The sequence below is a fragment of the Mobula hypostoma genome, chromosome 15 (assembly GCF_963921235.1).
Source record: "Mobula hypostoma chromosome 15, sMobHyp1.1, whole genome shotgun sequence".
Classification (NCBI taxonomy): domain Eukaryota; kingdom Metazoa; phylum Chordata; class Chondrichthyes; order Myliobatiformes; family Myliobatidae; genus Mobula; species Mobula hypostoma.
This window is the reverse complement of record NC_086111.1, coordinates 2,845,108-2,870,808: the sequence shown is the minus strand read 5'-3', so window position 1 is coordinate 2,870,808 and position 25,701 is coordinate 2,845,108. Positions and strand designations below refer to the sequence as shown.

The window sequence follows — 25,701 nt, the reverse complement described above, 5'->3', positions numbered from 1 at the left end:
CAATCCTCCGGATCCTCTCCTGTCACCATTGATAATACAAAGATCATTGCCAGAGGCTCAGCAATCTTCTCCCTCACCTCTCACAGTAGCCTGGGATATATCCCGTCTGGTCCCAGTGACTTATCCAACTTGATGCTTTCCAAAAGCTCCAGCACATCCTCTTTCTTAATAACTACATGCTCAAGCTTTTCAGTCCACTGTAAGTCATCCCTACAATCTCCAAGGTTCTTTTCTGTAGTGAATACTGAAGCAATGTATTCATTAAGTACCTCTGCTTTCTCCTCTAGTTCCATACACACTTCTCCACTGTCACACTTGATTAGTCCTATTCTCTTACGTCTTATCCTCTTGCGCTTCACATACTTGTAGAATGCCTTGGGGTTTTCCTTAATCCTGCTCACCAAAGCCTTCTCATGACCCCTTCTGGCTGTCCTAATTTCATTCTTAAACTCCTTCCTGCTAGCCTTATAATTTTCTAGATCTCTATCATTACCTAGTTTTTTGAATCTTTCATAAGCATTTCTTTTCTTCTTGACTAGATTTTCTACAGCCTTTGTACACCAATAAATGAAGGAAACTTGGAATCTGAACCCATTCATGTTTTATAATTGGTTATAAAATGAAATACATAAAAGAACATTGTTTTTAATTTGTGTAGAATTATGTCTGTCTTATGAAGATGTAATTAAAACCAGTGTTAGGAGGAATATTAGTGCTGCTAAGCAGGTAACTTTATTTTAATACAGGCGAAATAGACCCAGCAAAAATCCGAATCAATGTCAAAAATGCCATAAAGGACAGGTACAGCTTGTACTGCCTTGGTTTTGGTTTTGATGTTGATTACAATTTTCTGGAGAAAATAGCGCTGGATAATGGTGGCGTGGCCAGAGTTATTTATGCTGATTCAGATGCAGCCTTACAGCTCCAGGTAGGTAACTGCCAAACCCAAAGCAAAGCTAAATTCACAGTTACAATCAGACTCCATTACAGGCCCCTCATTCATGAATGGGGAGTGGGTAATAGGAAAAGGCACAGCCACTTCTCTAGCTTGCCTTGGTTTTATTGAAAAGAATAAATAGAAGGAAAGGAACAGAGTTGAGTAAATATTATCTTTCTTTTCAAATCTTTTTATTGTTATACACAGGAAAAATAACATGAGTACATCGAAGTAACAACACTTATAATGCCTCAAAAAAAAATTATCTTAAAGATTGAAAAAAAAATTTTGTGATAACAAAAAAAAACCCACTAAGCAGAAAAGTGAGAGAAAAAACCCATTAGGTGTACAACCCCGGAGTCATGCATCATACAAAAAGCTTCTAAAAATACACATCAAACCGCCAGCAAGAAAAGAAAATATACTAAAAAAAATTTACAATTAGATCATGGAAAAATTATATCAATTAACTCAAATGATAATAACGAGCAAATGAGCCCCATCTTTTCTCAAAATCAAATAAAGGTTCAAAGGTTCGACTTCTAATTTTCTCCAAACTAAGACATAGCATCACTTGAGAGGACCATTGTGACAAAGTGGGAGCAAGTAAATATTATCAATATGGGTAAAATTAATGAAGTGTACCTGACCCAGTGAACCTAAAGTGACGTAAACCTTCAGACACAGAATGCTGGGGGAATTCATCAGGCCCGGCGGCATCTATGGGAAAGTGGACACTCAATGTTTCGGGTCAAGACCCTTCATCATCAACTGTACTCTTTTCCATAGATGCTGCCTGACCTTCTGAGTTCCTCCAGCATTTTGTGTGTGTTGCTTGGATTTTCAGCAGCTGCAGATTTTCTCTTGTTTGTGACATAAGCCTTCAGTGATTTCATGGGCCATATTACATTAGATGTATGCAAGATTTTCCCTTAGCATTCGTGACAAAAGGCTTCAAACAATTCCTGAAAGAGATTAAGATTGGGTTAGATTGTGATGTACCCACAATGAATAGTTTTCTGACATTCACTGTTAAAGTTAATGTGTGAATAATGTAATTTATTAGGTGGAATCAATTATCCAATTAATGCCTTCTGGAAGGGATAGAACTAGTGAGGAGCTCAAACAAGAAAATCTGCTTTATTTTATGTAGAACATAGAACAGTACAGCATAGGAACAGGCCATTCGGCCCACAATGCCAAACCAGCTGAAAAGAAAATGTTTTAAAATCCCAAAAACTAATTCCTTCTACCTGCACAATGTCCATATCCCTCACATTCATGTGCCTATCTAAATGTCTCTTAAAAGCCTCCACTGTATTTGCCTATGCCACCATACCAGGCAGCACATTCCAAGCATCCACCACTCTCTGAGTAACACAACTTAACCACTCATATCCTCCTGGAACCTCCCCCTCTCACCTTCAATGCATTCTTCTGGTATTAGACATTTACACCCTGGGAAAAAGATACTCATTGTCTACTCTGTATCTCTCTGGCTATCTATCCCAAAGGATGATGATAGTTCCTTTCAGTCAGTTAGTGGGGTTGACCCCACTCCTCAGAAACGAACAGCGTGTGTGTGAGTGGATTTTAGGTGAGTAGGGGGTTGCACAGGTCCAGACCCACCCTCTCGACATCCCCTCCCGGATCCAGCGGCGCAGTGGGGGCCAAGATGGCTGGGGGAAGTTCTGTTGCAGTGAATGGCCAGACCAAGCTTTGATGCAAGGGATGCCCTTTCCACACTTCATGGCACGTGTTTGCTAGATGGCCGTTGACCCTACGAGAGGGCTCACCAGCCCTTTGACAGGTCTTGTTTTTCATCCTGCAGGGTGTCTGGCCACCCACCTCAGCAGGCAAGCCTGGTGGGGGAGCCGGTTTAGTCGCTGACCACCCGACCATGTGACAGGTAGTACTGGGTTACATGGTACCAGCAGCACTCAGACGAGAGACCTGACCTGATCTACTCTGTGTATGCCTCTCATAATCTTATAAGCCTCTATCAAATGTCCCCTCAGCCTCCAAAAAAAAACAATCCCAGTGTGTCCAGCCTCCTGTTACAGCACATGCCGTCTAAACCAGGCAGCATCCAGGTAAACCTCTTCTGAACCTTCTCAAAGCCTTTCTATAGTGGGTGACCAGAACTGTATACAATATTCCAATATCTTTTAAAGTAACAGTTAACTAAGATCTCCATTTGACCCGAAAGTTATAGAATTTGGCCTTTAATTACTATATACTTGTTTGAAAATAAATCCAAACATTTACAACTGGCTTTGCAGTAGTAAAAGAGATGACCTTGTTCATGGCAACATCTCTCTTTGTCTCTGTTCTCCCACCAGGAAAAGCCTGATACAGAACAGACCTATCAGCAGTTCCTTCACTCCGTCAGCGCCACAATATAAATAACCATGTGCTTTTCTAAGTTCAGGCTCTGCCTGAGGATGTAAAATTGGAGACATCACATGCAAAAGGTGGATAGAGGTAGCCTTACTGATACTAGGAGGGAGATGCATATTTTCAGCAGAATGTAGATATCACTAACAAAGCCAGTGTTGACTGAAACGAGCCACCTTATCAGAATATCTACAGGCCATAAGGGAGCTCTTCTCTGAGGGTTATTACACAAGAAGTTCCGGGAACATGTAAGAGTGAAAAACAGGACAAGTTGCAGAGTGGATGAATCATTTCAACTTTGTTCTGGAATCTTTTGCCAGTCTGATTAACTTTGCATTATAACAAGAAACGACTGTGAGCACTGGATATTATAGAATTTTGTGGGTGCAGACAACATTCAAGCTGTTGTGGGAGTCGTGTCCTTCACACCAGCCGGTATGTAGCCAAGCTGTTCTACTGCAGTTACGACATGGGCATCTAGGCAGTATTGCGGAACCATGCCTTTGCATGACCTGTCCACAAAAAGCAGGACAAATTCTAATTACTTGTGATGATCAGTAAAATGAAGGGGGATGCTGTCAATAGGGCTAACTTGATCCTTCTAGTTAATTGTGTTGCTGCTTTGGTTTTGGTGATTGGCTGCAGTGATAATGACAAAGGAGTGGAGGAATATCCAATAGAAATCTTCTGTACTTACATCTGACAGCTAAAGCCATGTACGCTGATAAATTGAAGTATTTATGTAGAAATATGAGGTGTCTTATGGGATTGGAGTAGCTAAGGTTGTTTTCTATTTGTTTTAATCCATAATGCATCTAATGTTCAGTAGAAAGTTTAAGTTAATGGAAGAAAAAGTTTGTGGGTTAGAAGATTCATTATATAAACTGGAAATTTTAAAAATCACAGTTCATATTCCACATGCCAGCAGCTTTTTAAATTTTTAAAACTTCAAGAGCTACAATATTGAAACCTTCCCACGCCTTCTAACCTAACTGTAATCTCTGCACCTGACAATACATTTTATTGTTGTTTTGTCACTGCTAAGTAAGGGACGTGGGAGTGAATGACTTTAAAGAAACCACTCTCCAAATCACTGCCAATTCTTCACTCATGAAAAAGCAATGAAAATTCTCAATATTAGGGATTACAATAAGTGGACGTTTTACATTAAGGAGTTTTTAAATGAGCTAATGCTACATCTGATAGAAGATTAATGTATTTGAATTCTTGTATTATCTTTATTGGGTGCATTTATGAACTGAGAATTTACTTAAGATGTTGCCATGAACAAGGTCATCTCTTTTATTTCTACAAAGACAGTCATAAATACTTGGATTTATTTTCAAACATGCTTTAATTACAGGCCAAATTCTTGACTTTTCAGATTAAATGACACTTGCTTTTATATTCTGGTCCTATTCTATTCCAGTTAAGAACAAATAAGAACTGATACCCAATACATCATCAACCTGCTCTCCCATTCAGTGGGAGCATGCACGATCCTCTACATTAAGTTTGCCTCACCACATAAATTTTCATTCTTATTCCTCCTCAAAAATCTTTTCAATTACAACCTTGAATATATTCAGCTACTGAGAACTTACAGCATCTTGAAACAGAAATTTCAAAATATTTATAATTAAACTTTGCAAAGTACATTAATGATTCATTAAGTTTTCTTTTAAAGAAGTTAATTTTAAAAAGACATGTTTTAACCCTCATTGTATGTATATTTTTAATTCAGGGATTTTATGACGAAGTAGCAAATCCCTTGCTTTTGGATGTTGAGTTGCTCTATTTGGAGAATGCAATTTCAGAACTAACGGAGGTGAATTTTAGACAATATTATGGTGGATCTGAAATTGTGGTAGCTGGCAAAATATCTGACAACAGTCTGGATGAATTTGTGGTACAAATTACAGCACAAACTGTAAGTCCCTGAATTGTGTACAATTTTCTTTAAATCTTTGCAAATGCAATTGCATTTAATGCATCTTTGTTTGGCTCAGTTCTCGCACCAGAGAAAGCTTGATACAATTAAGAGCTATTGGCAATTTTTTCACCTCTTCAGCACTATAATATTTAAATAACATGCTGAGGTTTTATAAGGTATGGGTCATACCATTTTTGAACGACTGAAGCCCTATATCTTAGAATGGATGTGCAGGCACTGGAGAAGATCCAGAGGAGGTTGGCATGAATGATCCTGGGAAGAAAGGGGTTAACTTTGAGTAGTGTTTGATAGCTCTGGGTCTGTACTTGCTGGAGTTCAGAAGAATGTGGGGGGGCAGGATATCTCATTGAAAGCCACTGAATATTGAAAGGTTTAGGCAGTGTGGATGTGGAGAGGATATTTCTGATAGCGGTTAGTCTAGGACCAGAAGCTACAGCCCCAGCACAGAAGGACATCCCTTTAGAACAGAGATGAGGAAAAAATTATTTAGCCAGATGGTAGTGAATCTGGAATTCATTGTCACAGGTGTCTGTGGAGGCCAAGTCATGGAGCATATTTAAAGAAGAGGTTGTAAGTGCAACAAACATTACTGGGAGAAGGCAGGAAAACAGGATTGAGAGGGAAAATTAATCAACCATGATTAAATAGTGGAACAGACTTAATGGGCCAATTGGCCTAATTTTCCCTTCCTAAACTTGGAAATTGACCCAAGTGGTTCACACTGGAGCCAGTTGGACTTTGAGCCTGGGTGCTGCAGCATTAGAGTTAAACAGTTTTGGAAATTCTTTAAAGACTAAGAGGAAGGAAGCAAGGCGGTTGGACCGGGGTGGGGGGGGGGGGGGGAGTGCGGAACATAGACAGAGACTGCAGAATTGCACCTATGATGGAGAGGAAAAGAAAGAAATGATGCATACCTAGTCTGAACAGGAAAATATGACTAGACACAAAACACTTACAGGTAGTTATGTGGCCAATAAAGCTTTTTGGCACATGATAATATAGGTTGAAGTCAACATGGTTTCCTTAAGGGAAAATCTTGCCTGACAAATCTGTTGGAATTTTTTTGAAGAAATAACAAGCAAGATAGACATGAGAGAATTAGTGGAAGTTGTGTACTTGACTTTTCAGAAGGCCTTTGACAAGCTGCCACACGTAAGGCTTCTTAATGAGTTAAGAGCCCATGGAATTACAGGAAAGATACTGGCATGGATAGAGTACTGGCTGTTTGGCAGGAGGCAAAAAGGAAGCCTTTTCTGGTTGGCTGCCGGTGACTAGTGGTGTGCCACAAGGGTCTGTGTTGGGACAGCTTCTTTTTACTTGGCCAAGTTTGCAGATGTGACAAAGATAGGTGGAGGGGCAGGTAGTGTTGAGGAAGCAAAGAGGCTACAGGACTTGGATTAGGGGAATGGACAAAGAAGTAGCAGATGGAATACAGTGTCAGGAAGTGTATGGCCATGCACTTTGGTAGAAGAAATAGAAGTGAAGACTATTTTCAAAATGGAGAGAAAATTCAAAATTCTGAGGTGCAAAGGGACTTCGCACAGGATTTCCTAAAGGTTAACTTGAATGTTGAGTTAGTGATAAAGAAGACAAATGCAATGTTAGCATTCATTTTATGAGGACTAGAATATAAAAGCAAGGATATAATATTGAGGCTTTATAAGGCACTGGTGAGGCCTTACTTGGAGTATTATGAGCAGTTTTGGAGCCCTTATCGAAGAAATAATGTGCTGACATTGGAGAGGGTTCAAAGTAGGTTCATGAAGATGATTCTGGGATGGAAAGACTTCTCATATGAAGATGATTCTGGGATTGAAAGACTTCTCATATGAAGATGATTCTGGGATGGAAAGACTTCTCATATGAAGATGATTCTGGGATTGAAAGACTTCTCATATGCAGCAACACACACAAAATGCTGGAGAAGCACAGCAGGTCAGTCAGTATTTATGGAAAAGAATAAACAGTCAACGTTTTGGGCTGATTCCTCTTACAGGACGGAGTAGCAGGAGGAGGGTGCCTGAATAAAAGGGTAGGGGGAGGAGAAGGAAGCTAGCTGGAAGGTGATAGGTGAAACCAGGTGGGTGGGAAGATCAAGGGCCAGAGAAGAAGGAATTTGATAGGAGAGGAGAGTGGACCATGGGAGAAAGGGAAGGAGGAGGGGACCCAGGGGGAAATAATAGACAAGTGAGAAGAGGTAAAAGGTGAGAGTGGGGAATGGGGGGGGGGGGGATTTGTTTACTGGAAGGCGAAATCAATGTTCATGCAATCAGGTTGGAGGCTACCCAGATGGAATATAAGGTAATGCTCTTCCACCCTGAATGTAGCCTCATCTTAGCACAAGAGGTGGTCATGGACCAACATGTCGGAAAGCAAATGGGAATCAGAATTAAAATGTCTAGCCATCGGGAAGTCTCGTGTGTGGCAGACAATGTGGGGGTGCTTGACAAACAGCCCCCCAATTTATGATGGGTCTCACTAATGTGGAGGAGGCTGCATCAGAGCACGAGACACTATAGACAACCCCAGTAGATTCGCAGGTGAAATGTTGCCTCACCTGAAAGGACTGTTTGAGACCTTGAATGGAGGTGAGGGAGGAGGTATGTGTGCAGGGGTAGTACTGAGGCCGCTTGCAGGGATAAGTGCCCAGAGGGAGATTAGTGGGGAGGGGCGAGTGAACAAGGGATCCGCAGAGGGAGTGATCGCTGTGGTAAGTGGGGGGGGGCGCTAAGTAAAGGTATGTTTAGTGGTAGGATCTCTTTGGAGATGGTGGAAGATAACGTGTTGAATGAGGAAGTTGATGGGGTGGTAGGTAAGGACAGGAGGAACTCTATCACTATTAAGGCAGCTGGAAATGGAATGAGTGCAGATTCCGAGGAATGGAGGAGATGCAGGTGAAGGTAGCATCAATAGAGGAGGGAGGGAAACCCTGTTCTTTAAAGAAGGAGGAATGGAAAGCCACATCCTGCGAATAGATTTAGTGGGTCTCAGACACACGAGAAAGAACAACATCCCGCTCATTGGCTAGCAGGCCCCGTTATCTCTAGTCATAACCTAAACATTGCTGCTGCAGAGAAACCATTACCTCAGCAGTAGAACATTACAGAGAAGCCATTACATTAGCAGTGAAACCTTACAGCATGTTACACTGAGTAAAAGTACAAGAGACAGATTGGGAAGAGGTTCAGTTGTGTTAACCATGGGAATTAGTATGTTTATAGAAGGGTCAGGTGATAAATTGTCTCCAGAGATAGAGACAGAGAGATCTAGAAAGGAGGTGGGGTGTCAGACATGGATGAAATGAATTTAAGGGCGGGGTGGAAGTTAGAGACAAAGTTGATGAAATTGACGAGCTCAGCATGGGTGCATGAATGCAGTCATCAATGTAGCCGAAGAAGAATTGGGGAGTATAACCAGGAAAGGATTCGAACATAGACTATTCTATGTGGTCAGAGAAGAGTCAGACATAGCTCGGGTCCAAGTGAGTGCACATGACTACCCCTCGAGTCTGGAGAAAGTAGGAAGAACCAAAGCAAAAATCGTTGAGGATGAGGACCAGTTCTGCCAGATGGAGGAAGGTGGTGGTGGAGGGGAATTGACTGGTTCTTTTCTTAATAAAGAAGCAGAGAGCTTTGAGCCTTCTTGATGGGGGATAGAAGTGTACAGGGTGATCATCCGTGGTGAAGATGAGGTGGTCATGGCCAGGGATTTGGAAGTTCCTGAGGCAATCAAGAACATGAGAAGTGTCGTAGATGTAGGTGACAAGGGAGATAGAATGAAATCGTGATATGAGGACACAAGTTCAGTGTGGCAGGAGCAGGCAGAGGCTATAGGCCTACCTGAACAGTCTGGTTTGTAGATCTTGTGTAGGAGGTAAAGGTGAGCAGAGCAGGGTAAAGGAACCATGAGTTTGGTGGCAGTGGATGGGAGTTCTTCAGAATGGATGAGGTTGGTGATGGTGTTGGAGACAGTTTCCTGATAGTCTGGACTAGGGTCCTCTTCGAGGGGTAGTTATGATGAGGTATTTGAAAGTTACAGCCTGGCCTCAGCAAGGTAGAGGTTAGTTAAAGAAGTCATATGAGGAGCATTTGATGGCTCTGGGCCTGTACTCACTGGAATTCAGAAGAATGAGGGAGGATCTCATCGAAACCTATTGACTGTTAAAAGGCCTCACTACAGTGGATGTGGAGATGATGTTTCCTATGGTGGGAGAGTCTAAGACTTAAGGACACAGCCTCAGAATAGAGGGGAGTCCATTTAGAATGGAGATGGCCTTTCGGCCACCTTTCCTAACCCCCAGCAAAATTTGATAGAATCCATTCCACTCTCTGTGGGGAAGCTTCTGGTGTTCACTAAAATGAAATGTTCCAGAGACACAAAGTTACATTGCTATTTTCATTTCATTTTCCTCCATAGATCAGACTGGAAGAGTTTCATTTAAATTGCACCTTTTCAGGTTTCAAACATTATTCAGACAGCACAACAGCTTTGCAATTCATTGACTAGTCTGTGTTTTGCATGGAGATCAGGACAGTCATGAGTATGAGTAACTCACTGATATTATTGTAATAGAACAATGGAATCCTTAACTCTTTTCGGGAAAGGAAACGGAAGCCTACATTTTATTTATTTATTTATTTGGAGATACAATATGGAACAGGCCCTTCCAGCAACCACTGATTCAGTCCCAGCCTAATCAAGGGACGATTTACTCTGACCAATTAACCTACTAATGGGTACTTCTTTGGACTGTGGGAGGAGACTGGAGCACCCGGAGAAGATCCTCACATTCCATGGGGAGGGCGTACAGACTCCCTGAGGATGATGTTGGAATTGAACGCTGAACTCCAACACCCTAAGCTGTAACAGTGTCACTCTAACCACTACGTTATTGTGGTGCCTGATTTAATATCTCTTCTCCTGGGACCAACAGCTGCAGGTGGATTACATTTTTCAAAAGTCATTACAGTTGTAAGTCTAATCATTTGTTTTGCTTTTGTAGAAGCATAACCCCTCAATTTTATTGTATAAAAGCAGTAATTCTATCAGCTAAATCAAACTAGATATCAGTACTGGATTTTATTACAGAATTCCACCAGTCAACCTGCAATAATGCATTTTGTCTAATTATGAAGTTTTCAGAGGAAACAAAATGTATTAGCTACATACATCAAAGTTGCTGGTGAACGCAGCAGGCCAGGCAGCATCTCTAGGAAGAGGTACAGTCGACGTTTTGGGGCCGAGACCCTTCATCAGGACTAACTGAAGGAAGAGTGAGTAAGGGATTCCTTACTCAGACTGCACCTCTTCCTACAGATGCTGCCTGGCCTGCTGCGTTCACCAGCAACTTTGATGTGTCTTGCTTGAATCTCCAGCATCTGCAGAATTCCTCGTGTTTGCGTTTTTAAAATGTTTTAGCTTCTTGAATTGATATCTTCAGCACCATCTATAATGACATAATTTCTCTGCAGGTGAACAGTAATTTATCTCTTGAAGGCAGAGTCAACGTTTCAGAGGCAGAGACCGTGCTTGAACATCAGCGATATATTTTTGGTGACTTCACTGAGAGATTGTGGGCTTACTTGACAATTCAACAGCTCCTAAAACAAAGGTTAAAATAGAAAATGGTTTATCTCTACAATATGCATTTTGCCCAAATAACAAATTGGGTGTCACTAAACAAGCCTACAAAATGTGATCATTCTTTCCTTAGAATTTGTTATTGTGTTTCCTCCTTTTAAGCAGTGTTACACCATGATGTGCTCACTTGCATACATATGAGCCACATGATTTGTGTAATTCTGGGAAGTAATCCTGTGTTACTAAAGAACTGTCTCCATGGCAGCAGGAAAGGGTAGGTCAGAGATCAGAGGGAAGTCAGATAAGCAAATGGTAAGCAACACACAAAATTCTGCAGGAACTCAGCAGGCCATGCAGCATCTATGGAAAAGAGTAACGTTACGTGCCGAGACCTTTCATCGAGACTGGAAAACAAGATGAGAAGTCAGAGTATGAAGGTTGGGAGAGGGGAGGAAGAACTACAAGGGGGTAGGTGATAGGTGAAACTAGGAGGAGGGAGGGGTGAATTAAAGAGCTGGGAAGTTGATTAGTGAAAGAGATAAAGGGCTGGAGATGAGATGGTCTTATAGGAAGACCATGGAAAAAGGGAAGGGAGAGGAGAACCAGATGGAGATGATGGGCAGGGAAGGAGATAAAGTGAGAGATGGAAGCAGGAATGGGGAATAGTGAAGTGGGGGCGAGGGTCAATGATCGGAAGTTCGAGAAATTGAAGATCATGCCATATGGTTGAAAGCTACCCAGACAGAAGATAAAGTGTTGCTCCTCAGAAGTGAGTGTTGCCTCATCGTGGCAGTAGAGGAGGCCATAGACTGACATACCGGAATGGGAATGGGAAATAGAATTGAAATGGGTGGCCACTGGGAGATCCTGCTTTTTGTGGTGAAGTGGTTTCCCGATCTACATCGGGTCTGACAATGACAACCCTCATGAACACAAACAGACTGTCCACTGACATCTTCTACAAGCCCACTGACTCTCATAACTACCTGGACTATACCTCTTCCCATCCCGCCACATGCAAAAATACCATTCCCTATTCCCAGTTCCTCCGTCTCCGCCGCATCTGCTCACAGGATGAGGCTTTCTGTTCCAGGACATCTCAAATGTCCTCTTTCTTTAAGGATCATGGTTTCCCTTCTGCCATCATCAATGATGCCCTCACCCGCATCTCCTCCATTTCTCACACTTCGGCCCTCACCCCATCCTCCCACCACCACAACAGGGACAGAGTTCCCCTTGTCCTCACCTACCACCCCACCAGCCTCCGGATCCAACACATTATCCTCTGCAACTTCCGCCACCTTCAACAGGACCCCACCACTAAGCACATCTTTCCCTCTCCACCCCCTCCGCTTTCCTCAGGGATCGGTCCCTCCGCGACTCCTTGATCCACACGTCCCTCCCCACTGATCTCCCACCCGGCACTTATCCCTGTAAGCATAAGTGCTACACCTAGCATAAGTGAAACCCGACACAGATTGGGAGACCGCTTCATCGAGCACCTCCGCTCCGTCCGCCACAACAGACAGGATCTCCCGGTAGCCACCCACTTCAACTCTGCTTCCCAGTCCCATTCAGATATGTTCATACATGGCCTCCTCTACTGCCATGATGAGGCTAAACTCAGGTGGGAGGAGCAACACCTCATATACCGTCTAGGTAGTCTCCAGCCCCTTGGTATGAACATAGAATTCTCCAACTTCCGGTAATTTCCTTCCCCTCCCTTCACCTATCCCTATTTCACTCTGCCCCTCCCCCAGCTGCCTATCACCTCCCTCATGGTTCCGCCTCCTTCTACTACCCATTGTGCTTTCCCCTATTCCTTCTTCACCTTTCCTGCCTATCACCTCCCTGATTCCCCTCCCCCACCCCTTTATCTTTCTCCTTACTGGTTTTTCACCTGGAACCTACCAGCCTTCGCCTTTCCATCCTCCACCACCTTCTTTATAGGGCCTCTGCCCCTACCCTCTTCAGTCCTGACGAAGGTTTCCGGCCCGAAACCATATAACCGTATAACAATTACAGCACGGAAATAGGCCATCTCGGCCCTTCTAGTCCATGCCAAACTCTTACCCTATCCTAGCCCCACCAACCTGCACTCAGCCCATAACCCTCCATTCCTTTCCTGTCCATATATCTATCCAATTTAACTTTAAATGACAACATCAAACCTGCCTCAACCACTTCTGCTGGAAGCTCGTTCCACACAGCTACCACTCTCTGAATAAAGAAGTTCTCCCTCATGTTACCCCTAAACTTTTGTCCTGTAACTCTCAACCCATGTCCTCTTGTCTGAATCTTCCCCACTCTCAATGGAAAAAGTCTAACCACGTCAACTCTATCTATCCCGCTCATAATTTTAAACACCTCTATCAAGTTCCCCCTCAACCTTCTATGCTGCAAAGAATAAAGACCTAACTTGTTCAACCTTTCTCTGTAACTTAGGAGATGAAACCCAGGCAACATTTTAGTAAACCTCCTCTGTACTCTCTCAATTTTATTGACGTCTTTCCTATAATTCTGTGACCAGAACTGTACACAATGCTCCATATTTGGCCTTACCAATGCCTTATACAAATTCAACATTACATCCCAACTCCTATACTCAATGCTCTGATTAATAAAGGCCAGTAAACCAAAAGCTTTCTTCACCAACACACATCAAAGTTGCTGGTGAACGCAGCAGGCCAGGCAGCATCTCTAGGAAGAGATACAGTCAATGTTTCGGACCAAGACCCTTCATCAGGACTAACTGAAGGAAGAGCTAGTAAGAGATTTGAAAGTGGGAGGGGGAAGGGGAAATCCAAAATGATAGGAGAAGACAGGAGGGGGAGGGATGGAACCAAGAGCTGGACAGGTGATTGGCAAAAGGGATAACCCTCTTCACCAACCTATCCACATGAGATTCCATCTTCAGGGAACTATGCACCATTATTCCTAGATCCCTCTGTTCTACAGCATTCTTTAATGCCCTACCATTTACCATGTATGTCCTATTTTGATTAGTTCTACCAAAATGTACCACCTCACATTTTTCAGCATTAAACTCCATCTGCCATCTTTCGGCCCACTCTTCTAACTGTCCTAAATCTCTCTGCAAGTTTTGAAAACCTACCTCATCATCCACAACACCACCTATCTTAGTATCATCTGCATACTTACTAATCCAATTTACCACCCCATCATCCAGATCATTAATATATATAACAAACAACATTGGACCCAGTACTACAGATCCCTGAGGCACACCGCTACACACCGTTCTCCAATCTGACAAACAGTTATCCACCACTACTCTCTGGCATCTCCCATCTAGCCACTGCTGAATCCATTTTACTACTTCGATATTAATACCTAACGATTGAACCTTCCTAACCTACCTTCCGTGTGGAACCTTGTCAAAGGCCTTACTGAAGTCCATATAGACAACATCCACCGCTTTACCCTTGTCAACTTTCTCAGTAACCTCATCAAAAAATTCAATAAGATTTGTCAAACATGACCTTCCACCCACAAATCCATGTTGACTGTTCCTAATCAGACCCTGTCTATCCAGATAATTATATATACCATCTCTGTTGACTGAAACGTTGACTGATCATTTCCACGGATGCTGCCCGACCTGCTGAGTTCCTCCAGCGTGTTGTGACTGTTGCTACAACCCTCATGAGCTTGATAATGAATTATTACAGAGGATGGCTACATTGCCTTCCCTAGTATCATCAAGAGGGTTTCAATGAGGGCCAGTTACATGAACATTCATCTATTGTCTTTCCATGCATGGTTACAATGATACAGGATCTGAATGTCCCACACCCTGTGGTTTCACAGCCTTTAGGTATCCGTGGAAGTTCAATTGTGATTTTTAAAAGATTTATTCTTGTACTTTTTTAATACCTGCTGTCCACATAATATTGTAATTTCTGAATTATCTCTAACAGACTACAATGCTGGACAAAAATTGGAATTATTTGAGGTGGGGAGTAGCTGGGATGCTTTTCCTTTGAACAAGAAGGGTTAAGAGGTGACCAAGACCACAATGGCTTTAGATAGGTAAACAAAACTAAGCTACCCATGTCAGAAGATAGTTTGCATACCAGGGGCACAGATTTGAACCGATGAGCAGTAAACCTGAAGAATATAGGGAAATGACCTTTTATGCAGAGAGTGGTTTTGGTCTGAAACTCACTAGCTGTGTGTTGTGGATAATGAGTCAATAAACATTTTCAAATGGGACCTAGACAAGTACTTGAGGATAAATAAAATGCAGCACTAAAACAAGAGAGTGGTGAATGTCTGTGTATGGATGGGGCAAAGAAAGGATTGGAATAACTGAATTCAATCATTCAGTAGTTCCATTTAATATCAGAGAAATGTAAGCAATATACATCTTAAAACTCTTGTTCTTCACAAACATTCATGAAAACAGAAGAGTGCGCCAAAGAATAAGTGATAGTTAAAACATTACAACCCCAAAGCCCCCTCTACTCCTCCCTTCCACACCAAGCAGAAGCAACTTTCCTTTCATAAACAAAAGGATTTGGGGAGGTGCAATTTAGAGGAATAAGGGCCAAATGCCAGAAATTGGGACCAGTTTGGTGGGTACAGTGGTCAGTATGGACTGGTTGGTCCAAGGGATCTGAATCCATACTGTGCTACTCTATGACGCTATGTGTTTGGAAAAAAATTGCTGGAAAGATTGAAGGAGAATGAGTATAACTATATACTAAAATAGTTAATAATCTGTTTAACATGTTTCAATCTTCAGAGTTTCAGCAGAGTCAAGAGAAAATAAAATACTAACAGACAGAGCCTTGGAACTTTCTCTGAAGTATAACTTTGTAACACCACTCACATCAATGGTTGTGACTAAACCAGAGGAGAACAAAGTGGATAGAATCCTCATGGCTAACAAAGCCTCAAGAAATGGTAATCTTCGTTTCTATTTTTCTTAAATTGTTCTTTTAATTATATTACTGAAACTGTGTCTTATCCAGTGGCTCTCAATGTAAGCCCCAGGGGGCCATATCAGATATTGTAGGGGCCACAAGGGAAAAACAAGAAATTAGGGGCCACAGGAGTGTCTGAATAGGCCATAATAAATTTACTGTTTATTACTAAAATAGATAAATAAAAAATAAATGAATATATGCAATTTAGTTGAAACCCTGAATGAAATGAATGGGAAAATATGCTAAATGATGCAAATAAGGCAGCAAAACAACTTAGTCTGTTTGTTTCTAGCCTGCCGCATTCCACATCCATCCGCAAATCAGAGAGTGCAGGTTGGGTGGAGCTGTCCACGACAAGGCCAGTCAGCAAGTATGCAGCAGGAGGCAGGTTCTGTTTGCCTTTCACTGGCCCGTGTCTATTATAACATTTGTAAGACATTGTTATGGTTCCTTAAGATTGTTATAACTGGGGGTGGTGGTGGGTATAAGCTCCCACTACCTATTAAATGCTCCAAATGGCATGTATCTCAAATAGCCTCTGGCAACCAAGTCCAGCTCCTGTCTTTCACATGTGGCTTAGTTACTCAGCCTGGTGGAACCGTTTCTATCGACAGGAGAAGAGACAAAAGCAGGCTACTGGTGTCTTAAAACTGGTTTCTTCGGGCAGATGGGGCTCATCAGCTGTGGTTGGCAGCTCGTCTAGGAGAAGGAAAACTGACCTCAAACTTCCACTGCTTTGTGGCTGCACCCACTCATGGGGAAGGCTTTGGGAGTAAACCCCAAAGACATATCCAGAGCTGGCGTCCCTATATTGAGTTCAACACTGATTGCTAACTCCTGCAATACTGCTGGTGCCAAACTGTTTTGGTTTCTGCCGTTCATTTGAATTCATCAGGTCCATGGAGAGGGGGAGCCTACTATATGGGCAACAGCTTGCTCTCCATATTGTACTGCTCTGGCTTGAGTGCTGGCTCGCATTTCAGGTAGAAAGCGAGGTCACAACATCCATGGTTACACCCAGTCAAAGGAGGGCCTCAAGAAACCGTGACGTGAAGGCTACAGTTACTGCTGTGGAGTCATCTGCCAGAACGGCGAAACTGCAGAGAGGCGAGAATGCATTAAGCCTGCTACTGCATCACTGTCTACCACTACAATTCCATTAAGTCCCTGATACTCAGCTTATTTTGAAAGGAAGTTGAATGTGGTTTTATTCAATCTCTTCACCTGCTATGAAAAGCTCATAACTGCGCAGATGTTGTGAAAGGAGGTGACCTTTGATCATCTTTAACCACGATGCAACTAGATATTCAAAAACTCGCTAGTTTGCATCACTTGCAAGGATCTCACTAAATACCCAAAGTAACAAAGTTAAGCACTTTTTCATAAACAAAAAATTCTGCAGGTGCTAGAGATCCAAGCAACACACACAAAATGCTGGAGGAACTCAACAGGCCAGGCAGCATCTATGGAAAAAAGTACAGTCGACGTTTCAGGCTAAAACCCTTCGGCAGGACAGGAGAAAAAAAAAAGCTGAGGAGTAGATTTGAAAGGTGGTGGGACGGGAGAGAGAAACACCAGGTGACAGGTGAAACTTGAAGGGGGACGGATGAAGTAAAGAGTTAGGAAGTTGATGGTGAAAATGACACACACCTGCCCCTACACTTCCTCCCTCACCACCATTCAGTGCCACAAGCAGTCCTTCCAGGTGAGGCATCACTTCACCTGTGAGTCTGTTGGGGTCATATACTGTGTTCACTGCTCCCAGTGTGGCCTCTTGTATATCGGTGAGACCTGACGTAGATTGGGAGACTGCTTTGCTGAGCATCTATGCTCTGTCCGCCAGAACAAGTGGGATCTCCCAGTGGCCACCCATTTTAATTCCACTTCCCATTTCCATTCCGATAGGTCTAACCATAGCCTCTTCCACTGTCGCGATAAGGCCACACTTATGTTGGAGGAACAACACCTTATATTCTGTTTGGGTAGCCTCCAACCTGATGGCATGAACATCGATCTCTCAAACTTCCAGTATTGCCTTCCCCCACCCCCCTCACCATTTCCTATCCTCTTGTCCCTCTTTCATGTTATCTTCTTGCCCGCCCATCGCCTCCCTCTAGTGCTCCTCGCCCCGTTCTTTCTTTCTTCCATCGCCTTCTGTCTTTCAACAATCAACTTCCTAGCTCTTTGCTTCATCCCTCCCGCTCCAAGTTTCACCTATCGCCTAGCGTTTTCTCTACCCTCCCCCCAACTTTCAAATCTACTCCTCAGCCTTTTTTCTCCAGTCCTGCTGAAGGGTTTTGGCCCGAAACGTTTTCTGTACTTTTTCCCATAGATGCTGTCTGGCCTGCTGAGTTCCTCTAGCATTTTGTATGTGTTGCAAGCACTTTTTCATTGCTGGTTAGAAGAATATTATATAGATTGTAATCAAAGTATTCTATTCAGAGCTTCAAAATAGTTTTTTTTTCATATGCACCTGTAACATATTTAACACATAGTAACACAGTGGCATGCAAAAGTTTGGGCACCCCTGGTCAAAATTTCTGTTACTGTGAATAGTTAAGTGAGTAGAAGATGAACTGATCTCCAAAAGTCATAAAATTAAACATCCTTTTCAACATTTTAAGCAAGATTAGTGTATTATTTTTATCTTGTACAATTTTAGAGTGGGAAAAAAAGGAAAGGAGCACCATGCAAAAGTTTGGGCACCCCAAGAGATTTGAGCTCTCAGATAACTTTTACCAAGGTCTCAGACCTTAATTAGCTTGTTAGGGCTATCGCTTGTTCACAATCATCATTAGGAAAAGCCAGTTTATACAAATTTCAAAGCTTTATAAATACCCTGACTCCTCAAACCTTGTCCCACCAATCAGCAGCTGCCTAGCACTCTGAAAATTAAAATAATTGATGCCCAAAAAGCAGGAGAAGGCTATAAGAAGATAGCAAAGCATTTTCAGGTAACTGTCTCCTCAGTTCATAAGAAATGGCAGTTAACAGGAACAGTGGAGGTCAAGTTGAGGTCTGGAAGACCAAGAAAACTTTCTGAGAGAACTGTTCGTAGGATTGCTAGAAAGGCAAATCAAAACCCCTGTTTGACTGCAAAAGACCTTCAGGAAGATTTAGCAGACTCTGGAGTGGTGGTGCACTGTTCTACTGTGCAGCGACACCTGCACAAGTATGACCTTCATGGAATAGTCATCAGATGAAAACCTTTCCTGCATCCTCACCACAAAATTCAGTGTCAGAAGTTTGCAAAGGAACATCTAAACAAGCCCGATGCATTTTGGAAACAAGTCCTGTGGACTGATGAAGTTAAAATAGAACTTTTTGGCTGCAATGAGCAAAGGTATGTTTGGAGAAAAAAGGGTGCAGAACTTCATGAAAAGAACACCTCCCCAACTGTTAAGCACGGGGGTGGATCGATCATGCTTTGGGCTTGTGTTGCAGCCAGTGGCACGGGGAACATTTCACTGGTAGAGGGAAGAATGAATTCAATTAAATACCAGCAAATTCTGGAAGCAAACATCACACCGACTGTAAAAAAGCTGAAGATGAGAAGAGGATGGCTTCTACAACAGGATAATGATCCTAAACACATCTCAAAATCCACAATGGACTACCTCAAGAGGCGCAAGCTGAAGGCTTTGCCATGGCCCTCACAGTCCCCCGACCTAAACATCATCGAGAATCTGTGGATAGACCTCAAAAGAGCAGTGCATGCAAGATGGTCCAAGAATCTCACAGAACTAGAAGCCTTTTGAAAGGAAGAATGGGCTAAAATCCCCCAAACAAGAATTGAAAGACTCTTAGCTGGCTACAAAAAGCGTTTACAAGCTGTGATACTTGCCAAAGGGGGTGTTACTAAGTACTGACCATGCAGGGTGCCCAAACTTTTGCTTCAGGCCCTTTTCCTTTTTTGTTATTTTGAAACTGTAAAAGATGGAAATAAAAAAGTAATCTTGCTTAAAATATTAAAGAAATGTGTCATCTTTAACTTTGTGCCTTTTGGAAATCAGTTCATCTTTTACTCACTTAGCTATTCACAGTAACAGAAATTTTGACCGGGGTGCCCAGACTTCTGCACGCCACTGTACCTATAGCATATTAAAACTCAAATATGGACTGTACTTTAGAATAATTAGTACATTTCACCAAAAAAAAACCTTTAGCACCTGGCAGAGACTATGGCAGGTACTGGACACAGAGGTAAATGAAATTCAGAAGCAAGTCACGAATAGAAAAGGATTGAGAACCAGAGGTCCAATCATTAATTGGAAGTATTTCTCCTTTATAAACTGAATACAATATACTTAATAAGATTGTGTTACTTTAATTGCTCAGGAAGGTTATTAATTTACCTTTTAACATTGTTAGTGATTTTCCTGACGTTGTTAGTGATTTACCTGTTTGTTGACATTGTTAGTAATTTACCTGCTGACGTTGGACATGATTTACCTGTTGATATTGTTAGTGATTTACCTGTTGACATTGTTAATGATTTAGCTGTTGACATTGTTAGTGATTTATCTGCTGTTATTTTTAGTAATTTACCTGTTGACATTGTTAGTAATTTACCTGTTGACATTGTTAATGATTTACCTGCTGACGTTGTTAGTGATTTACCTGTTGACATTGTTAGTGATTTACTTGCTAATGTTGTTAGTGATTTACCTGCTGACATTGTTAGTGATTTACCTGCTGATATTGTTAGTGACACTATTACCTCTTACAAAGAGAAACCAAGCAACATAGTTGACAATGAGGCCTCACTCCCAGATGAGTTCAATGCCTTCTGTGCTTGTTTTGACTGTCAAAACATGGAGGAAACTTCATGAACGCCCACAGTCCTGATTTTAGTCTCTGAGGCGAGCTTGAGGGCATCCTCCAGGAGGGCGTAGCCATGGAAACTACCCAGCTGAGTACTAAAGACTTGTGCATATCAACTGACCGGAATGTTCACTGGTATCTCTAACCTCTTGCTTCGGTAGTCTAGGTGCTCACCTGTTTCAAGCAGGCTTCAATTATCCTGGTGCCTCAGAAGGATGGGGTAACCTGTCTCAATGACTATCATCCAGTAGCACTTACATCCACTGCGATGAAGTGCTTTGAGAGGTTGGTTATGAAACAAATCGACTCCTGCCTGAGAAGTGACATAGATCCACTCCAATTTGCCTACCATCACAAGTCCACAGCAGATACCATTTCATTGGCTCTGCACTCAACCCCAGAACAGCAAAGATAAATACATCAGGATGCCCTTTATCAACTACAGCTAGACATTCAATACTGTCACCCCTCAAATCTAATCAATAAGCTTCAAGACCTTGGCTTCAAAACCTCTCGTGCAATTGGATCCTCAATCTCCTCATTCATAGGTTCTAGGTGCTTTGGATTGGCAAAAACATCTCCTTCACAATCTCTATCAGAGGTACTTCATAAGGCTGTGTGCTTACTCTCCTGCTCTACTCTCTTTATAATTATGACTATGAGGCTAAGCACAGCTCCAATGCCATACTTAAGTTTGATGATGACACCACTATCGTTATTGAATCAAAGGCGCTGACAAGCCATAATATAAGATCTGGCTGAGTGGTGCCACAACAAAAACCTCTCACTCGATGTCAACAAGTCCAAGGAGCTGATCATTGACTTCAGGAGGAGGCAAATGGAGGTCAATGAGCCACACTCCATTGGACGATCAGAGGCGGAGAGGGTCAGCAACTTTCAATCCCTTGTTTTTATCTTTTCAAAAGATCTGTCCTGCTTTCAGCACATGTGGCATCCCAAAGAAAGCACAGCAGAACCTCTGCTTCCTTAGGCATTTGCAAAGATTCAGCATGTCATCTAAGACTTCCGGTTTAAGATGGTGCTGGTGAACCTCAACGACTTCTGACTGGTGGCGAATGAAACAAGGGAAACAACTAAATAATTGTTAATCACACTTTTTGTGGCAAAGAATTATCGCAAGTAATAGTCTGTAACTTCGCTTTGGACTTGGAGGCAATTTGATGTGGCAGAACTGAGGCAAAGTGAGGTTGCCAAGAGCGAAGAAGACCTAAGGTTCAATCATTTTAAGCACCATGCTGAAGGCCAGATCGAGGCAAGAGCACACTGATTCAACTGAGCTCAATATTTGGAGGAAACTTAATCACAGGACCAAATCTAAAAGATCAGTTACAGTCCAGATTGAAGTGCCAGGGTCCAGGCACCAGAGCAGATTGGAGCGACTGAACTCAATGTTTAGACAGAGACTCAAGCACACGGCCAAATCTGAAAGATTGGAATGGGCCAAACCAAGGCAGTGGGGTCCAGGCCGCAGAGCATATTGAAGTGAGGAAACCTAATGTTTGGGCGTGCATTTAGGAGCTGGGCCAGATTGAAAAGATGTTGGGACCCAAGGCGAGTGACGGGCCATTTCAGCTTGCTGCTCCACAACTTGTTCTGCACTGGACTATGGGACTTTGTGGACTTCAGTTCATAATGCTATTTGTTTAGACTATAAGACATTGGAGAAGAATTAGGCTGTTCAGCCCATCGAATCTGCTCCGCCATTTCATCATGGCTGATCCCGGATCCCATTCAACCCCATATACCTGCCTCTCACATATCCCTGATGCCCCAACCCATCAGGGATCCATCAAGTTTCAACATACACATGGACTTGGCCTCCACCATTGTTTGTGGCAGAACATTCCACAGATTTACCACTCTTTGGTTAAAAAATAATTCCTCCTTCCTTCTGTTCTAAACGGTCACCCCTCAGTTTTGAGGCTGTACCCTCCAGTTCTGGATACCCCCACCAGAGGAAACTTCCTCTCCACATCCATCTTATCTAGTCCCTTCAACATTCAGTAGGTTTCAATGAAATCCCCGACCCGCATTCTTCTAAATTCCAGTGAGTACTGGGCCAAAGCTGCCATGTGCTCTTCATATGTTAACCCCTTTATTCCCGGAATCATCCTCGTGAACCTCCTCTGGACTCTCTCCAATGACAATACATCCATTCTGAGGTACGGGGCCCAAAACTGTTGACAATACTTCTAATGTGGCCTGACTAGTTTCTTATAAAGCTTCAGCATTATCTCCTTGTTTTTATATTCTATTCCCCTTGAAATAAATGTTGCCTTCTTTACCACAGACTCAACCTGTAAATTAACTTTGTGGAAGTCTTGCATGAAGACACAAGTTTGAACCTTCTCCGGATGTAGATAGTAGTTCACACTATTGTTCCTTTTTACCAAAATGCATTATCATACATTTCTCAACACTGTATTCCATCTGCCACTTTTTTGCCCATTCTTCCAATTTGTCTAAGTCCTGCTGAAATCGCATTGCTTCCTCAGCACTACCTACCCCTCCACCTATCTTTGTATCATCCGCAAACTTTGCCAAAAAGACGCCAATTCCACCATCTAAATCATTGACAAACAATGTGAAAAGTAGCAATCTCAGTACTGACCCCTGAGGAACACCACTCGTCACTGGCAGCCAACCAGAAAAGGCCTTTATTCCCACTCAATGCTTCCTGTCTGTCAGCCATTCCTTTATCCTTTATTCCTTTATCAGTGAACTTGAGACCAGGTACCCGGAGGCTTTGCTCATTACAGCCGGGGACTTTAACCAGGCCAACCTCAGAAAGACGCTGCCAAAGTTATACTAACATGTCTCCTGCCCCACTAGAGGCCCGAATATACTTGACCACTGTTACACAGCAGTCAAGGTTGCCTACCATTCCATCCCATGACCTCACTTCGGAAAATCGGACCATCAGCCCGTACTCCTCCTCCCGGCTTACAAACAGAAACAGAAGCAGGAGGTCATGGTGTCAAAAGTAGTGTCGCGTTGGACGGAGGAAACAGATGAGGTCCTCCATAACTGCTTTGAATCAGTGGACTGGTTAGTATTCAAGGACTCGGCAGCTAACCTGGATGAGTATGCATCAGCTGTCACGGACTTTATTTGGAAATGCACTGAGGACTGTGTGTCTCGCAAGATGATCTGGGTATTCCCTAACCGGAAACCTTGTATGAATTATGAGGTCAAGTCCCTTTTAAAGGCTAGAGCTGCAGCTTTTAGGTCTGGGGATACCGGTCGCTACACGGAATCCAGGCGTGAACTTCGGAAAGCCATTAAGGGCGCCAAGAGGCAAAATCGAGCCAAGTTGGAAGCCCAGGCTAACCAGAGGGATGCCGGTAGACTATGGCAGAGTCTAAATGAGATCACTGGGCACAAAGGAAAAGGCTGGGACTATCAATAACTGTGGCGCTTCTCTTCCTGACGAACTTAACGTATTCTATGCAAGATTCGAACAGAAGAGGAGCGTCTCGCTCCCTCCGGATGAACCAGACCTGGTGGCATCGAGATTCATCGTCACCGAGGAGGACGTTAGAAGGGCCTTCCTGAAGATAAATCCAAGGAAGGCAACGGGCTCAGATGGCGTCCCAGGACGGGTTCTCAGGGCCTGTGCAAGCGAGCTAGCTGGAGGGTTTGCTGACATCTTCAACTGCTCCTCGCTTCAGTCTAAGATCCCCTCGTGTTTTAAGAAGGCAATGATAATCCCAGTGCCGAAGAAGAGCAAGGTGGCATGCCTGAATGACTATCGACCTGTGGCTCTGACATCAATTGCTATGAAGAGCTTCGAGAGATTGGTTATGGCACGCATCAACCACAGCCTACCGGTCAACCTCGACGCTTTGCAATTCGCCTACCGGAGCAACAGGTCAACGGCAGATGCCATCTCTCTGGCCTTACATTTCTCCTTAGAACACCTGGAGAATAAAGACACATACGTAAGGCTCTTTTTCATTGATTACAGCTCTGCCTTTAATACCATCATCCCAAATAAACTGATTCCTAAGCTCTGGAACCTGGGCCTTAGCATTCAGATCTGCAGCTGGATATTCAACTTCCTCACGGACAGGACCCAGGCTGTAAAAATAGGGGACAAGCTCTCCTCTACAATCACTCTGAGCACTGGTGCCCCACAAGGCTGTGTACTCAGCCCCCTGCTGTACTCACTGTACACCCATGATTGTGTAGCCAAGTTTCCATCAAACTCAATATATAAGTTTGCTGATGACACAACAATCGTAGTCCGTATCTCGGGTAATGATGAGTTTGAGTACAGAGAGGAAATTAAGAACCTGGTGGCACGGTGCGAAGACAATTACCTATCCCTCAACGTCAGCAAGATGAAGGAATTGGTTGTTGACTTCAGAAGGAGTAGCTGACCACATGACCCAATTTACATCGGTGGTGCGCAAGGGGAACAGGTCAAAAGCTTTAAGTTCCTCGGGGTCAATGTCACAAATGACCTGACTTGGACCAACCAAGCAGAGTCCACTGCCAAGAAGGCCCACCAGCGCCTTTACTTCCTGAGAAAACTAAAGAAATTTGGCCTGTCCCCTGAAACCCTCACTAATTTTTATAGATGCACCGTAGAAAGCATTCTTCTAGGGTGCATCACAACCTGGTATGGAAATTGTCCTGTCCAAGACCGGAAGAAGCTGCAGAAGATCGTGAACACAGCCCAGCACATCACACAAACCAATCTTCCGTCCGTGGACTCACTTTACACCGCACGCTGTCGGAGCAGTGCTGCCAGGATAATCAAGGCCACAACCCACCCAGCCAACACACTTTTCGTCCCTCTTCCCTCCGGGAGAAGGCTCAGGAGCTTGAAGACTCGTACAGCCAGATTTGGGAACAGCTTCTTTCCAACTGTGATAAGATTGCTGAACGGATCCTGAGCCAGATCTGGGCCGTACCCTCCAAATATCCCGACCTGCCTCTCGGTTTTTTTGCACTACCTTACTTCCCATTTTTCTATTTTCGATTTATGATTTATAATTTAAATTTTTAATACTTACTAGTTTTAACTATTT

General features: G+C 43.1%; 1 protein-coding gene across 1 annotated transcript in view; it reads left to right on the top strand.

Annotated features, from left to right (window-relative positions):
- The window catches only part of LOC134356646 (inter-alpha-trypsin inhibitor heavy chain H3-like), an 85,081-nt gene that overhangs the window by 21,463 nt on the left and 37,917 nt on the right, over positions 1 to 25,701 (top strand). The window contains exons 12-15 of the mRNA XM_063067618.1: positions 747 to 928; positions 5,079 to 5,264; positions 10,760 to 10,899; positions 15,637 to 15,797. Of these exons, the coding sequence (XP_062923688.1) occupies positions 747 to 928; positions 5,079 to 5,264; positions 10,760 to 10,899; positions 15,637 to 15,797 (669 nt within the window). The remainder of the gene's footprint in view (positions 1 to 746; positions 929 to 5,078; positions 5,265 to 10,759; positions 10,900 to 15,636; positions 15,798 to 25,701) is intronic.